This window comes from Podarcis bocagei, assembly GCF_964188305.1.
Source record: "Podarcis bocagei genome assembly, chromosome: 1".
NCBI classification, from domain to species: Eukaryota; Metazoa; Chordata; class Lepidosauria; order Squamata; family Lacertidae; genus Podarcis; species Podarcis bocagei.
Genome location: NC_138125.1, coordinates 78,681,473 through 78,699,658, shown reverse-complemented (window position 1 = coordinate 78,699,658; position 18,186 = coordinate 78,681,473). Strand labels below are relative to the sequence as shown.

At 42.6% G+C, this 18,186-nt stretch overlaps 1 protein-coding gene across 1 annotated transcript in view; it reads left to right on the top strand.

Annotated features, from left to right (window-relative positions):
- Nucleotides 1–18,186, top strand: part of LOC308576199 (mucin-2-like) — a 66,366-nt gene that overhangs the window by 24,722 nt on the left and 23,458 nt on the right. The window contains exons 28-36 of the mRNA XM_081175347.1: nt 1,271–1,474; nt 1,709–1,744; nt 2,319–2,966; nt 5,418–5,974; nt 6,035–6,197; nt 9,608–10,036; nt 12,032–12,478; nt 14,704–16,662; nt 16,744–16,893. Coding sequence (XP_081031473.1) covers nt 1,271–1,474; nt 1,709–1,744; nt 2,319–2,966; nt 5,418–5,974; nt 6,035–6,197; nt 9,608–10,036; nt 12,032–12,478; nt 14,704–16,662; nt 16,744–16,893 — 4,593 coding nt within the window. The remainder of the gene's footprint in view (nt 1–1,270; nt 1,475–1,708; nt 1,745–2,318; nt 2,967–5,417; nt 5,975–6,034; nt 6,198–9,607; nt 10,037–12,031; nt 12,479–14,703; nt 16,663–16,743; nt 16,894–18,186) is intronic.

The window sequence follows — 18,186 nt, the reverse complement described above, 5'->3', positions numbered from 1 at the left end:
CATACATTTCTCTGGGGGACTGAACAATGATTTCAAATGAGTCCCCTGCTCACTGTATTCTTTTTAAAATTATCATTGAAAAATAACAATAATAAAAGGACAATCTTTTCCCACTTTGCAGTTGTTCCACAAAGAAGGGTAGTAGTTAAGGGGTGGCTAAACATTTTTCTGTAAGCCTGTATTTTGTTTTTATTTATAAGGCACTTATTTCATCTTATAACTTGTCACAGATCGTAATGCCCATCTTACTTTAAAATGCATTCTATACATATTTACTTAAAAGTAAGGCCCTGTTGAGTTCAATGGAGGTTACCACCAAGTAAATGACTTCTTAGCCTTAGGGCAGAACTCTACTGCTACGACCCTGATGTTGATGGCTGGTGGGTTGGGATGACTCATTACTTCCTCCCCACTGCTGATGGTGGGACTCTGCCATGGTGGAGGATCCAAGTTCTGCCATGGTGGGTGGGGAACTACTGCCAGCAGTAGCCAGTGGAAAACCCTGAAATGAGGCATTATGGGGTGGGGTGGATCACTGCAGGCTTTGCATCCACAGGATCCAAAGCCCTTCAGGCTCCTCAGCTTCACTAGTCCAGAGCTGGCACAGCCTTCTGCCCTGACCAGCACAATCCACTGTACCTGGCTGGGACTTTGGATTGCTCTGCTGATGCAATTATCCTACAGCACATGGTGGGCCATTTTAATATCTCTGCATTTTAGTTGTATTCTTACTAAGGCCACATTTCCCAGTGGCAAGAACCCTATCCTATTGTGGGAAACAGGTGATGGTGGAAATTAAGCAGGTGCGGCCTCTGCCTGGCTGAGAATGAGACCATACAGGAAGAACCCACATCAATAGTCCATGTAATTCCAATATGCATATATCTGTCACAATGGTGAGAGATCTCACCACAGGGAACCAGTTAAACTTTCCTTCGTGCTTGCTGCAAATATGAATGAGGCCTAAGTTCATGCATCTCACTTAACAGATTTATTCAACTTTCTAACACCTTGAGCCTAAGCACACTTACTTGGGAGTAGGTCCCACAAGTTTCAATGGATTTCCTTCTAAGCAGAAGGAAACATTATAAACATCTTTATAATATTCCAAATATCAGCAGCTTAGATAAACAGTGTTTACCTGCAGTTAACATTCCTATGGAATAACACAGTATTTCCACTCCGGGTTATTTCATTTACATTTTGATTGGCTGTTTTTTCATTATGATTCAAGCAGAACAACTTAAACACACTGCTTTCCTTCCTTTAGGTTGCTGCATATATGATGGTAAAGAATACGAAGAAGGAGAAATAATAATAAATGAGAGAAATGGATCTTTTTGTTTCGACATAAAATGCACAAGCAATGGCACTTGGGTAGTTGAAGACATGAGACCCTGCAGTACAACTGCCCCTCCCACAACTACTCTTTCAACTACTCCTTCTCCCACCACCACCACCACTACTACCACAAGTAAGCTTGCAGCATTGTTAATAGTAATGTACATTGGTTAACTATCTTACTAGAGAAAATTGCACTTAACATCAAGTTTGTTTTATACCTCCATGTGTAGCTAAATGGCTTTAATGAAGGCTGATGCTCTCAACATGATATGAAACCTTCTCTATGTCAAATCTATAATCTTATCCAAAACTTGTAAGATTGCAAAGTAAGATTCTCATCATATTTCTCTCTCTCCTGTTTCAGCTCCCACTACAACCTCCACTACACTCTCTTCAACAAGTAAGTGTTGTTAAAGAAGTTGGGGATAAGCCCATAGTCCAGTGGTAGACTATGTGCTTTGCATGACTCAAGAATCAGGTTCAGTCCCTGGATCCATTTAAGAACTAGGACAAAGATTTTTGTGTGAGGCCCAAAAGAGTCACTGCCAGCCAGGGCAGAAAATACTGGGTCAGATGAACAAATAGTATGACTCGATTAGGGCAAATTGATATGCCCCTATATAAGGTCACTGCTCTGATAGTGGTAGTAAAGTTGCCAATGCAAAAGAGAGGAACATGGGATAATAAAGTGATGCACACATAACTGTGATAGGCGTTCAAAAATAAGAAAAAAAATATGGATTGGGATTTTGTGTACAAGACCTTGCGCACTGGAGTGGAGCAATCCCAGGATATAAAGATGCTTGCTTCTAGCTTGTGATGTTCTTTGTTGTGATCTGTAGGGGTGGGAGGGTAGATGGTTGCCCAGTGATCTATTTTTCCACCATGAAATGATGGTTTTAGATCATGAGGTCATTCATGTGGACCCACTGCCAATGAAGTTCAGGAAAATGACTTTCAAATTTGTCTTGCAGCTCAGTGCTTAATGCTTGCCTGTGAATGGAGTAAATGGTATGATGTCAGTGTACCTGAAGAAGGACCAGAAGGTGGTGACTTTGAGACATATGATGCCATAAGAATTAAAGACGGAAGCAACTTTTGTCCATCTGCTCCGCAAAACATAGAGTGCAGGGCTAAAAATGCACCCAATGTGGATATTGCAGAATTAGGACAGAAAGTGGACTGTAACGTCACTTATGGACTTATTTGTAGAAACAAAGACCAAGATCAGAGTCTCTGGACCCTCTGCTATAATTATGAGATACGCGTCAACTGTTGTCAAATCATTCCTTGTGAAAGTACTACGACCACTACTCCCACCACTACTCCCTCCACTACTACCACTACACCAACTACCACTACCCCTACGCCATCTACCACCACAACAACTACCACTCCTACCACTACTTCCACGCCTCCCACCACTACTCCCTCCACTACTACCACTACACCAACTACCACTACCCCTACGCCATCTACCACCACAACTACCTCTCCTACCACTACTTCCATGCCTCCCTCCACTACTACCACTACCCCTGCACCAACTACCACTACTCCTACGCCATCTACCACCACAACTACCACTCCTACCACTACTTCCACGCCGTCTACCTCAACAGGTAATGCATTAAATGTTACTTTTTGACATTATTTTGAATGAGTGACCATTCATTCACAGAATAGTGAAATATATTGAATGCTAATGAATTCTAATAATACAACTCTTAAAAAGGACATACATGCTTTAAAAAATAATAATTGAGAGCTATTTGTTTTACTTAAACCAGTGTATTCATAAGTTTGCTCCTATTGGCTGCTAGCATCAGCCTGATTGCTCATTTTTAGGAATTAGGAATGACAGGAAATATTGCTTTGACTAAGGGCCATGCCTGGTTTTAATGTCTTGTTCCTTGCGTGATGCAGGAAATCCTGAAAAGGGCTTCAGGAACATGCCTGTTTTCTCAAGCCTTTTTTCACCCATTGCAATCACTGAAGTGATTGCTGGCCATAGCTATGCCTTCTGCAATCACACTTGTCCTGGCATATGGTATACCCTCAAAAGCCCAGGGATCATCGTATGCAAAAGGAATGTGTTCTGAGAACCAACCCTAAGACAGGATTCATACTGCAGATAACTAACATCAGGTCTCAGGAAATGATTGCAGAATATTTTACCATGACCTACAGTCAGAAGTGGGCATTCAACCTGCAAAAATACAGTTCACATAGACATGGGTGAATAACCTTACAACACTCTTTTTCTTTTTTCGTGTCTTGCACTGACCTCACCACTAATCACAACAGTCTTTACACATAAGTACAAAAACTAAAGATGTGCTATAACTTATGGCATATGTTTATTTTTAGAAGGAAGTTAGAAAATATTATGATGGAGGAGAGGCTAAGTGGATGGTAACTGACTGAGCTATAGGGAATTAATCTTCTGCTGTATATTTCATATTTCTGAGGAGGCGATTCTGAGGAGAGCAAGTCTTTTCATTGCTATTTATAGCTCTCCAGGCTAGGAGAAAATAGCCATTTTTTACATTATATGCTCTCTTAACAATGAACCTTTACAGTGAAATTATTCAATGCATACCTTTTGTGTTCTTCAACCTGTTGAGTCTGTCTGTAAAGGGCCCTATAAACCCATAATATAGGCTTGCCCACTTTCCCCCTCTGCTTTGCGAATATGGCAAGTCATTGACTGCAAAAACTCATGCCAGGGGAAACCAACAAGCCTCTAACGTGCTGCAACATTGGCACCATTGCAGATGTTGCAGTACATGAGAACATTTTAAAGCAGCTACTTAGTTCTTCTCTTGTACATGTTCTAGAAAGGCAAGCTTTGAAACCAGAAGCAATGATACAGTGGTGCCTTGGAACTTGAACATAATGTGTTCCGGAAGACTGTTCAACTTCCGAAACGTTCGAGTTCTGAGGCGCAGCTTCCGATTAGCCAACAGCTAGGTTTCTGCACAGCGGAAGCCGCGTCGGACATTCGTGTTCTGAGGAACGTTCGAAAACCAGAGCACTTACTTCCAGGTTTTTGGCGTTCGGGAACCGAAACGTTTGAGAACGGAGCTGTTCAAGCACCTGGCCCCAATTTGCCAAGCAGTGTGATGTCACAGAGGCTGAATGGTGGTGATGTCATAAACAGAAGGTTGCTTAAAAATAAGAGCCAGGGTTGTGAAAGGAAGAGAGCACAGTAAGGCAATGTGAGCAAAAGGAGCCTGAGTAAGAGGAGGGGTGGAGAAGGAGACCTGGGGAAAGTAGGGGGAAAGCAGGAGAGTCGGCTTAGTCACACTTCCCTTTGTCCCATGACTTCCTCCTATTGTCCCGAGTTTTCCAAGCATGGGTCTGAAAGGTGTTTTTTGTTGTTGTCCCACTGCTTTTCCTGGGAAAACCTGCTGTTTACTGCTGAATCAGAGCAAACATCAATCTGCAGAAAACCTGAGTGATGGCTGTCCCAATTCAGCATAAACAGCAGGTTTTCATGGGGAAAGAAGCAGGAGAAAGAAAAGCATCTTGGACCGGTATCTGGAAATCTCTGGACATGCAGAAGTGTAGATGAGCCTTCAGAGGAAGCAGGGGGAGAGGCCAAGGAGGAGAATCATGGGTACATAGGAATGCAGGAAAAGGGGATAAGGACGCCAGAAGGACTTTGATTCTGGAGTTCTGTGACTGTCTTCTGGTCACAAATGAGGCCTTAAAGCATCCAGTCAAAAAATAACAATAGGTTTTCCCAAACAAATTTCTGTAAATTTCCGAATAAAGTGGCAGGATAAGATAGCAAAATAAAAAGGATTAATTTGGTTTGGTTCTGAGGAAATCAATTATATTACTGAGCAAGTGTTCTAATAAGCTGTGAGATTATTAATGCTGTTGTTAACAACAAACACACAGTTTATTTTAGCTTTGTACATTAAAAAAAATGTTTCTAAAAATTTCAGCTTTGTATTTATTATGACAGTGTTTGCACAATTGGAGCAACAGTTTCCTGCTATATCACTTTCAAAATAATCTGGGCAATCGCTGAGCTATTTCTCTCTGTTGTTGTTTTACAGTAGTTTGTACCTCCGCTGTAGTATGTTCATGGTCGGACTGGATTGATGTCAGCTTCCCACAATATGGCCCACAGTATGGTGACTATGAAACCTATGATAACATCAGGGCAGCTGGCACAGAGATTTGTACAAGGCCAGAAAACATATCATGCAGAGCCAAGAAATTTCCTAATTACTCCTTCAAGGAATTGGGGCAAAAAGTGGAATGTAATGTTTCGACTGGACTTATTTGTCACAATAAAGATCAGACTCCTGGGCCTGTGTACCCTGTAGATATGTGTCTCAACTATGAGATCCGTGTATATTGCTGCAAGGATGAATGCATATCTGGACCTCCAACCACAACTCCTACCACAACTCCTACCACAACTACACCAACTACCACTTCTACCTCTACTCCATTGACCACCACCACAACTCCTACTACTACTTCCACACCATCAACCACAACACCACCAACTACTACTACTACCATTCCAACACCACCTTGGGATACCCTTACCACTACACCAACTACAACTTCTACCACTACCACTTCTACCACTACCTCAGCACTTACCACTACACCAACTACCACTCGTACCACCACGACATCCACCCCCACACCACCTATTGACACCTCTACCCCCACACCACCTACTACTACGCCAACTACCACTGCTACTACTACCTCCACTGCACCTACAACTACACCAACTACCACTCCAACCACTACATCTACAGCAACAACCACTACGCCAACCACCACTCCAACCACCACCACTACTACAGGATCCACTTCAGGTAATGAATTTTTATTTCATGATTCTGCTTTGCTTGAATGAACTAATCACTCATGGATCAGTTAAATACATTGAATGCTTAAATCGCACAGTATATTTCTTAAACCAGCTTTATATTACTAAACCTCATTAATATGCATACTTGAATAGTGGTAGAACTTATGTTATGCATTTTTTTACCTATTTTGTTTTTAATCCTAATTTTCCCTGCATTGACTGCTAAAATCAACCTGATAACATTTTTGTTTATTTTAGGAATTATTAATTATTTAAAATATTGCTTTGACTAAAGGCCTTTCCCATATTTAATTCCCTGTTCAAGTGAGTGGGCCTCACCTTTTTGTGGCATACTTGCATACATGTATGCAGTCCTTCAGGAATGGTGATGATCACCTTGGCATTTAATTACAGCTGCTGCACTCACCCAAGCTGTTTCTGGTCCTGACTGTTTTTGCCTGGGTCAGGCATTGTGTTTGTCACTGTGAACATTTACCCTCAGAAGATCAGAAATTCTCAGGGGTGCATGGAATTTGATCTGTTTGCTTATTTATTTATAATATTTCTTTGCCACCATTCTCCATACGATCACAGGGCAGATTACAACAATAGAATATAAAATTCTAAAAACAAATATAAGTTAGAATGACAAAACCAATAAAATCATTCCAAGTGAGCCATAACTTTGTAAATTCAGCAAAGGAGGTGGGCCTTAGAAAACAAAATAGGTTAACTTTCAAATGCTGCAGTAAAAGAATGCATGTTTAGCATACATTGAAAGCTGTGCAATAAAGATGTACCTCTGTAGGGAGGGAATTCCACAATTTTCTGTAAGTCAGCTTAAGATTAATAATAATAATAATAATAATAATAATAATAATAATAATAATAATAATAATAATACCCTGCTGGATCAGGCCAATGGCCCATCTGTTCCAGCATTCTGTTCTCACAGTGGCCAACCAGATGCCTATGGGAAACTCAAAACAGCCTTGGCCCAGTATACCTGAAGAAGCATCTCCACTCCCATCATTCAGCCTGGACACTAAGGTCCTCCTCTGAGGGTCTTCTGCTGGTTCCTTCACTGTGGGAAGCAGAGTTACAGGGTACCAGGCAGAGGGCCATCTCAGTAGTGGTGCCCTCCCTGTGGAAAACCCTCCCCTCAGATTTCAAGGGAATAAACAACTATCTGACTTGTAGAGGACATCTGAAGGTAGCCCTGTATCAGGAGGTTTTTAATGTTTGATGCTTTAGTATGTTTCGATATGTGCTGTGGCTGGGGAAACCCAGCCAGAAGGGTGGGGTATAAATAACATTGTTGTTATTGTTAAGATTCATATTGCATAAATTTTAACATCAAGTCTCAAGGAATGAAGGCAGAATATTTTATCTTAACCTTCTATCACATGTGGGAATTTGACTTATAAGAATACAATTTGGCTAGGAACTGGTGGATAATTTTGACACTTTTGTCTTTTCTCCCCTCCTCTTTTCTTCCACCGTAACCCTTGCCAATGACAACAGGCACCACACGTAAGTACAAAAGCAAGATGGTTTATAAGTTAAGGCGTTTGTTTGTTTTTTAAAAAATGAAGTCAGAAAATATACAAGGTTACAAAAATATAATGATGGCTCATTTTACAAGGATGAGGCTACAGGAAGTGTCAGCTGACTAAGCTAGAGGGAATTAATCTTCTACTGTATCTTGCATATTTATATTGATGAGATTCTGAGAAAAGTGAGCATGTGCCACTTCTAGCTCTTTAAACTGGGAAAAAGTAGTCCTTTTTTACAGTGTGAAGTATCTTGAGAATACACCTCTTCACTCAGTGAAAGTATCCAGTTTATGCCCCTGTTCATCTGTTGATGAACAATATTTTTTTTGGAGATTTTTCTTTTTCTCAACTCCCCAGAACAGGAAAGGGCACGTTGCACAATTTTCATTAAATGGCTTGTACCATGGGTTTTTGGTGGCCCAGTTCCACCTCCCACCACCATCTCCAATGCTCGAGAGCAATACTAGCTCTAGGGCAACACAGAGGTTTCAAAGTGGTGGACAGACTGCCAGTTTAATAGCTGCATTTTCCTGTTACAGTAACAGCAGCAGCAGAAAAAACCCTTAAGAAAAAGAAATGGTTCTGCTGTTGCTAATGGTGAGCTCCACCCTCCAAGGAATTGCTGGAGAATTTCTCTTTTCACTAGAAGAATTTGGTGAAATATTCATCAATTTCTTTGCTCACAAATAGGATGGCGAATTTCAATAGGCCCTTCTTGTATGAAGGGCTCCTAGTGACCTACAAAGGTTCATGCCATAAGAAACCCAACTATCTCCTAAGCTTCTGCAATGTTGGTATGGGCATCTTTGATGATGTTATAATTCATGAGGACATGTTAAAGCAGCCTTATTTGCATGTTTCAAGCTCAGAAAGTCCATTTGTTTGAGAATTTTTGTCTTAGTTTCTCAACCAGCAGAATGGGAAAGCTTGCTTTACAAAATGGTTTAGCTGGCCAACTGAAGCTGTTTCCTGGGGTGTGGCTGCTGTCACATGCTGACAGCTTCTAAGAGCCACAGGTGAGAGGTGAGTGCAGAGTGGGGACCAGAGATGGGCAGACTATCCCAGAAAGAGCATGATGTGTTCCCCACCACAGGGACTACCCCTCCCCTAACACACCATACACCCAGATGGGTCCCAAACCCTTGGTGAGTTAGAGACTTTCCCCTGCATGTAAAGAGAGGCTCCAGCAGATTGATCGGACGAGACCAATAGTGGGTCCAGTAGTCAAGAACTCTGCATGTGCTGTAGAGGGAAATGAGGGGCAGAAGGGACTCGTCAACTTGGGAAGCTAGCCTATTTTGGAGAATGAAAACTCTGATCCTAAACCTCCACTGCCTTGTGGGATATCTTCGGGACAAGAAAAGGCTAAGGAGTAAACCCTACATAAATGTGGAGTGGAGTCCCTAAGACAGTTGGATGGTGGCTTGTATGCCTCCTTCTGGCAACTCTTCTAGCCAAGTTTGTTCCAAAAATATTGATCTACTTTCCTTTGGACCACATCAGCGAGGCCCAGATGGGGATCTTGTCATCTGGGACCTCCATATACTGTCCAGGCTTGTTCCCAAGGAGGTCACTTTGGTGCTGCAAACACAGTGACTTGACTTCAGTCCCAGAGGCACACTCCCTTGTCTCTTGAGACAGATGGATGTCAACCTTCAATGGTATTCCTGGACAAGTGTTTCAAGAAAACACTTTAATAAAATCAATGCTGGTGCAACAACAAGCACTCCGCTTATTTCAGATTTGTATTTATTATGACAGTGTTTGCACAACTGGAGCAACTGTTTCCTGCTATATCACTTTCAGAATAATCTGGGCAATCGTTGAGCTATTTCTATCTGTTGTTGTTTTACTGCAGCTTGTATCCCCACTGAAGAATGCGAGTGGTCCGACTGGATTGATGTCAGTTTCCCACAATATGGCCCACAGTATGGTGACTATGAAACCTATGACAACATCAGGGCAGCCAACATAGAGATCTGTGCAAGGCCAGAAAACATATCATGCAGAGCAGTGAAATTTCCTAAATACTCCATCAAGGATTTGGGGCAAAAAGTGGAATGTGATGTTTCGACTGGACTTATTTGTCACAATAAAGATCAGACTCCTGGGCCTGTGTACCCTGTAGATATGTGTCTCAACTATGAGATCAGTGTATGCTGCAAGGTTGATTGCGGATCTACACCATCAACCACAACTGCACCAACTACTACCACCACCACAAGTACAACTACCACCACAACTCCAACTACTACTTCACCAACTACCACTATCTCTACAACTACAGGTAGTGAATGTATTATTGCTTCCTGATATTGCTTTGTAGGAATGAACAAATTACTCATAAAATTGAGAAAAATACTGAATGCATTATGAGAGCATGTTTGCATCAGCACATCTAATCATGTTTCTTTTTTCATTTTGATTCTTGAAGGTACGAGTGTTGCCTCTTTCACATAAATACTCACTTTCTGTTCTTAGGATTGTGGCCTGACTTTCTGCTATCCCTCTATCCTATGTTTACAGAGAATGTGCAGGTGTAACTTTGATGTAGAGTGTATTGGGCAGAATATACATATAATAGGATTATGAATAGCCAGGGTTGTATGAAAGGTCAGAGCAGCTTCCATCAGAAAAGTAAATTTTCCTTAAAAAATAAATAATTGGAGTGGGAAGGGAAACGACTTCAATAATCTAGAAAAATATAATAGTTAGATGTGTGGAACATCATAAAGTATTTGTTGTTTCTCTAATTGCAGGTCTATCATTGCAGGCATTGTGAAATTCCCTGCTTTGGGCATCACAGTGGGGAGGTGAAGGCAGGAAATGGTTTCTACATGGCATGGCACAGGGATGGAGAATCTGTGGTTTGCTGGACTACAATTACCATCACCCAGGGCTGATTGGATGTGTAGTCCAACATCTTCAAGATCCACAGGTTCCCCATTTCTGGCATAGCAAGACTTTTTGAAGCGTTATGGTTAGGGAATTTGAGCTCTACTTCAGACAGCAAAAAGTCTTGGTTTGCCTGAACTGTAGGAATCTTAGCACTTCTTTAATTGGAAACTTGAAATAAGCCATCATGTTGTTGCAAATATTCACAACCTTTTTCATCTTAAATGAGCATGCATTAACTACTATCTTTTCTGCCTTCCTTTGCTGTGCAACCACAACCACAGCAAGCACTGCAAGTAGCTTCTCCATAGAAACAGAGATATGTTTTTGCTTTTTAAGGGGAAAGGGTCAGGACTGCCTGGGAGTGGGCCTCAGCTAACAGAATGGCTGGGGCAGGTTCCACGGGGGTGTGTGTGTGTATTGGGACACCTGATCTCAGTGATCACAGGCAGGAGGAGGAGTCACACTAAGACCTGACCATGTCATTACTGAGGAGGCAGGCTTAGTCATTGTTTGAGGACTATCCCAGCCTCCAGGTCTGGTCCTGACCAGAAGGATACTGGAATCAGCAAGGGAAACCCAAATGACCTGAAAGTGTTGCTGTGCATTGCCAGGTGAATGATGAATAAAACCACTGCCATCCACAACCTGATTTTGGTGTAGGATTTGACCTGGCATGTGTGACAGAGACTTGGTTGGATGAAGCAGATGGGCCTGTCCTTGCCGCTGCTTGTCCACCAGGTTTCTCTTACGCACAGCAACCCAGGTCATGTGGGCAGGGAGGGAGGGTTGCAGTGATTTTTAGGAAGTCATTAGTTTGCACCAGGCGTCCTATTGAGAAGACCCAGTTTTCTGAGTGCATGTTCTGGAAGTTGGGCAATAGGGGCAGTACAGGATTCCTTTTGGTGTACCGACCTCCCTGCTGCACCAAGGATTCCCTGCCTGAGCTGCTTCAGGTCATGACAGATGTGCTCCTGGAGACATCTAGTTTAGTTGTCCTGGGGGATGTTAACACCCATGCCGACACGAACTTACAAGGGGCTGCTCGGGACTTCGTGGAAAGCATGGACTTCATGAAAGTCTAAAAAGAAGAAAATTTGCTCAAAAGGCATTTGCTAAACTAATATCAACATAAACAATCCATTTTGGTCAACCTGTACATGGATCAAAATGCTGATGAATTTGTGTGAACGGCTCCGAAATCTGTAAACGCTGTCAGTTTAAGGCTCAACATACCTGAAATAAGAGTTCTTTGGCTTGGAGAGATTAGAACTCATCTTCGTGACCTTGTCCTTTCTTTAACTTCCGATGAGCAAATATGTACCTGTGTTATATAATACACACATTTACATGCTTTCTAAATGTGCTTTTTTAATATATATTGCAGAGTGTGTCATATGTGATTGGTCTTCTTGGATTGATACGGATTCCCCAAATGGTGACAAGGATGGTGGTGACAATGAAACTTATGAGAAAATCAGAGAACATGGTATAGACATCTGCTCTCAGCCATCCAACATTTCATGCAGAGCAAAAGATTTCCCTGGTACTTCACTTGAGGAATTGGGACAAAAATTGGTATGTGACGCTTCTGTAGGACTCATCTGTAAAAACACAGACCAAGTCCCAGGTGTGGATGTGGCCCCAACTTGTTTCGATTACGAAATTAGTGTTTATTGCTGCAGAGACTGTTCTACCACCACAGTCTCGACTACAACCACCACTCCCTACACTGGAAGTACAAGTAAAACTACGACAGTCACAACAACAGAAACAGGAACAACAACAACAGTACCTTGCACAACTGATGAAACAGAACCATGGTCCACTTCAGGTCAGTATAGAACAAACTGTTTGGTATGAAATAATAATATGGTCCACAGGTGAAGTCTGCAGTTGCCTTCCGGAAATCACATTTGCCGCCTTGGTGTTGCATTTTTCTTTCCACATTTTAAAAATGTGTTGGGATGTTGCTAGGAAATGCTTTAAGATGCACATGTTCTCTGAAATGATAATGCTTGCGCACTGTTCCAGGTAATCATTGGTGTAGATATAAATCTGAATTTAACCATAGCTCCCCCAAAAGTTCCATCTACAACTGTTGCTCAGATAATGCATAGCTTTAATAATAGGCATCCTTTTAGCTCCATTATTGTCTCTCATTATGGAACTTCAATTAATGTGTGTCTAAAAATGAAAATTCTGTTGAGAAGCAATTCCCATGTGCTGTCGCTGACGTTGATGCAGGAGCAAACCTAGGTGCACATCTGCATCCACAAAAGGATGATATGCAGTGGGCTGGCTAAATATTTTCATTGGGATGTCCAACTCGATTCAGGGCCCACTGGTTGTTGCAAATAGAGCTGGAGAGAAACCAGTGGGGCATCTTGTTGTACAAGGCAGCTTTATAATAATGAAAAATAAATGCATAAACAAACAGACAAACAGTTAGATGGCTCTTTGAAGACTTGCTGCAGCCCTTTTTTAGCATAGCAAGCATGAAAGCACACTGCCATTTAATAAAATCAGGAGCTTGCTGCTTGAAGCAAATAGCAACACCAGTAGTTACTCTCTAGACCAGTGCCAGCTGATGATGTTTTGCAGCCATTTTGCAAAACCCAACTGCCCCGCAAAGCTTAAAAATAATAAAAACAGTGTTGCTACATCATAGAGAAACTGATTTGAAATCCTCTCTGAAACTACAAAACTGCTGCCGCTCAGCATAGACAATGCTGAGCTAGATTGAACAATAGATGGTCTGGCTCAGTGTAAGCCAGAACCCCATGTTCCAATTCCTGGGGTGATCTATTCCTCCCTCCCTTATTGTGATGCTTGAAGGTCACTTCATCCTGCTGGATAGTAGGGCAAGTCTTGCTTTGGTCAGTGACTTTAAGTTGTTTTTAAATGATCATTTGGGATGTATAACACAAAGCTGCTCAGCCAATTGCATTGAGAGCAGCGTGACTTCAAACTTGTGACCCAACTAATTTTATAACACAATCCTATGCATTGTCCTGCTGGGTTCCATTAGGCTTACTCCCACTTAAAATTTTTGTAACCCACTCTGGGAGCCTTTTTGGTTAAATGAGAGGGTATAGTGCTGTAAATAAACAACAGAGAAAATGTCCATCGGATAGCAGTCTTGTTCAATTAACCGTCTGGTTTTAAAGCTGCAGTCCTGTGCACAAAATAAAAAATTTCCTTCCTGTAGCACCTTAAATACCAACTAAGTTAGTTCTTGGTATAAGCTTTCGTGTGCATGCACACTTCTTCAGATACACACTTCTTCAGATACATAGTCCTGTGCACAGTTAACCATGAAGTAAGTCCCACTGAACACAGTAGGGCTTACTCCTGAGCCCAAATGCACATGGTGTTAGCATTTCACTCCTCCGTTGCTGGATGTGTGATTGCTATATCACATGTCTGTGTTTACTTGGAAAAGTGTGAGAACGGACGCTAGTCTTATCTCTTCCGTTTTGTACTGTACTTTTGTACTTCTTTGCTCTCTCTCTCGGAGAAGATGTGAGAGGATGCCATTGTTGCTTTGTCCTGTATATATTGCTTAATAAATTACTTAGAATGCTACACTCATGCTCCACGATTGTTTCTGCTATACTCTGCTGATAGAGTGTGCGCATGTCTTTAGATATGTGTCGCTGGTGCGCACTGGGACTGATTTGTGAAGGTCCCAGGCTGCGCTTCATCAGGAAGACGCCCGGAGAGGTCTGTCTCATTCTGGGGGCTGCGTGTGCCCCCCAGGCATGTTCCAACACATGGGTGTGCTGGTAATTGATTAATTAATTGCACAATCTCCATTCATTTGTACTCAAGTGAAGCAACAGTTTTGAAGAAAACCATTTACAATCTTTAGAAGATATATGTCTGTGTAATAACAGATTTATTCATTTATTTTTAGAAAAAGCTGTGGCTTGATTAAACAGGGCACCATTGCAGTTGAATAAAAGGGTTTTAATCATTTAACTCAATCAATGGATACACTAAAGAGCAAAATAGCAACCCTTACTCTAATCACTGCTTTTTATCCCTGCTTTACAGAACCATCCACTGCTGTTACCACCACCAAGATCTCAACCACTACGGAGACCACAACCACATCAACAACACCAACAACTACCACTTCCACCCCAACACCAAGTACAACTACACCCATATCAACCACCACCAGCACTGGAACCCCTACAATAACAACCACAACTACCACTACTACTCCCACTCCGAGTACAACTACTACAACATCGACACCACCAACCACCACCACCACTGAACCAACTACAACAACCACAACTACCACTACTACTCCCACTCCGAGTACAACTACAACAACACCGACACCACCAACCACCACCACCACTGAACCAACTACAACAACCACAACTACCACTACTACTCCCACTCCGAGTACAACAACACCGACACCACCAACCACCACCACCACTGAACCAACTACAACAACCACAATTACCACTACTACTCCCACTCCGAGTACAACTACAACAACACCGACACCACCAACCTCCACCACTACTGAACCAACTACAACAACCACAATTACCACTACTACTCCCACTCCGAGTACAACAACAACAACACCGACACCACCAACCTCCACCACCACTGAACCAACCTCAACAACCACAATTACCACTACTACTCCCACTCCGAGTACAACAACAACAACACCGACACCACCAACCTCCACCACCACTGAACCAACTACAACAACCACAATTACCACTACTACTCCCACTCCGAGTACAACAACAACAACACCGACACCACCAACCTCCACCACCACTGAACCAACCTCAACAACCACAATTACCACTACTACTCCCACTCCGAGTACAACAACACCGACACCACCAACCACCACCACCACTGAACCAACTACAACAACCACAATTACCACTACTACTCCCACTCCGAGTACAACTACAACAACACCGACACCACCAACCTCCACCACCACTGAACCAACCTCAACAACCACAACTACCACTACTACTCCCACTCCGAGTACAACTACAACAACACCGACACCACCAACCACCACCACCAGCACAGAAACCCCTACAGTAACAACCACAACTACCACTACTACTCCCACTCCGAGTACAACAACACCGACACCACCAACCACCACCACCACTGAACCAACTACAACAACCACAATTACCACTACTACTCCCACTCCGAGTACAACTACAACAACACCGACACCACCAACCTCCACCACCACTGAACCAACCTCAACAACCACAACTACCACTACTACTCCCACTCCGAGTACAACTACAACAACACCGACACCACCAACCACCACCACCAGCACAGAAACCCCTACAGTAACAACCACAACTACCACTACTACTCCCACTCCGAGTACAACAACACCGACACCACCAACCACCACCACCACTGAACCAACTACAACAACCACAATTACCACTACTACTCCCACTCCGAGTACAACTACAACAACACCGACACCACCAACCTCCACCACTACTGAACCAACTACAACAACCACAATTACCACTACTACTCCCACTCCGAGTACAACAACAACAACACCGACACCACCAACCTCCACCACCACTGAACCAACCTCAACAACCACAATTACCACTACTACTCCCACTCCGAGTACAACAACAACAACACCGACACCACCAACCTCCACCACCACTGAAACCCCTACAACAACCACAAGTACTACTCCCACTCCGAGTACAACAACACCGACACCACCAACCACCACCACCACTGAACCAACTACAACAACCACAATTACCACTACTACTCCCACTCCGAGTACAACTACAACAACACCGACACCACCAACCACCACCACCAGCACTGAAACCCCTACAGTAACAACCACAACTACCACTACTACTCCCACTCCGAGTACAACAACACCGACACCACCAACCACCACCACCACTGAACCAACTACAACAACCACAATTACCACTACTACTCCCACTCCGAGTACAACAACAACAACACCGACACCACCAACCACCACCACCAGCACTGAAACCCCTACAATAACAACCACAATTACCACTACTACTCGCACTCTGAGTACAACTACAACAACACCGACACCCCCCACAACAACCACATCACCAACCACTGGCCCAACAACCCCCACAACATCTTCAACTACACATACAACCCGCTGCACCTGTTTAATGGATGGAAATACATTTTTTGAAGGTAAATATCTTAGGTTTGATCCAATAAGTTACACTGATATAAATGAAAAGTCCCTTTTAATGTTAGATTTCTGTTTATTATTATTTTTATGCTATTTGGTTCCCGAAGATGACAAAAATGTTGTTGCTGTTGTTGTTGCTTGTTTCCTTTCAGAAATGTTATAGAATAAGATAGGAAACAGTTATTTTAAAAACTAATGTTTAATTAAGGTGATCAAGAAATCTGTTCTACACCTCCAAACTCCAGAGAAAGTATTAGATATCTGTTATACCACCCTGCATTGCTAAGGCATTCCCAAGAATATCTAACACAAAGGAGACAATGTGTGAAATAACAGGTATTTTAAAGGCAAACTGTGGTTCAAAGTGAATGAGGTATCAATACAAACGGGAAATACATCTGATAAAGCCAGCTGTATAAGTAAGGCTTACACCCATAGTGCTGGTTCCTAATATTGACAGATAGCAAGGAGATGAATGTTAGTAGGCCACTGTAGTCCATGTTCTGGTAACTTCCAGATTCCATTGTTGCAGTGCACTGTATGTGGGCATACAGTACATTGAAGATAACTTGAAGATAACTTGGAAACTTCAGATAGCTTGGAAACTTCAGTTGGTTCAATATGCACTGTTTAGATTACTGGCCGGGGTTCCATTTAGCTCACATACAAACTTTGCATAGGTTATCAATTCATTTCCAGGCCCAATTTGTGTTTAAAGGCCTAAATGACTCAGCCCCTGAATATCTGAAAGACCACCTCTTTCCCCACAGACCCTCTCAGGTTTGGGGGCCCTCTTGGTAGTTCTGCCGGTCAGTGCTGATCAGTTCTGACAATGAGCCTAGCTCACAAAGAAGCAAACAGGAGCTCATTTTAAGCCACCAATTGCTCCGTTGCAGCCTGTACCTTCCCTGCCCTTAGGTCAAATATGGCATCTGTTGTGGAGCAGGTGAGTGTAGTTTGTAGGGAACACCCTCAAGGATTAACTATGGGATCTGTGCTTAGGCTCAAGGGTTAGAGGTTCTCCACTGTTGGTTTGTATAATAAGGTGTTGGTTTTGAAGATGGTTCCAGCACTGACGGGGGGGGGGGGAACTCTGGTAGGATAAGTTATGCATATGCTTTGAATTATAGAACAAGAAAATGGTTATTATGTGGTCCTCCAAGACCCCCAGCAATTTCCAACTGATCTCTAGGGGGAAAGCATGAGGATCTCTGAGTTAATGCATTGCTGAATGCTACAATTTCAAAACATCAGATGTGGAGATCAGAAAACTTTCCAGTTTAAATTTAAAG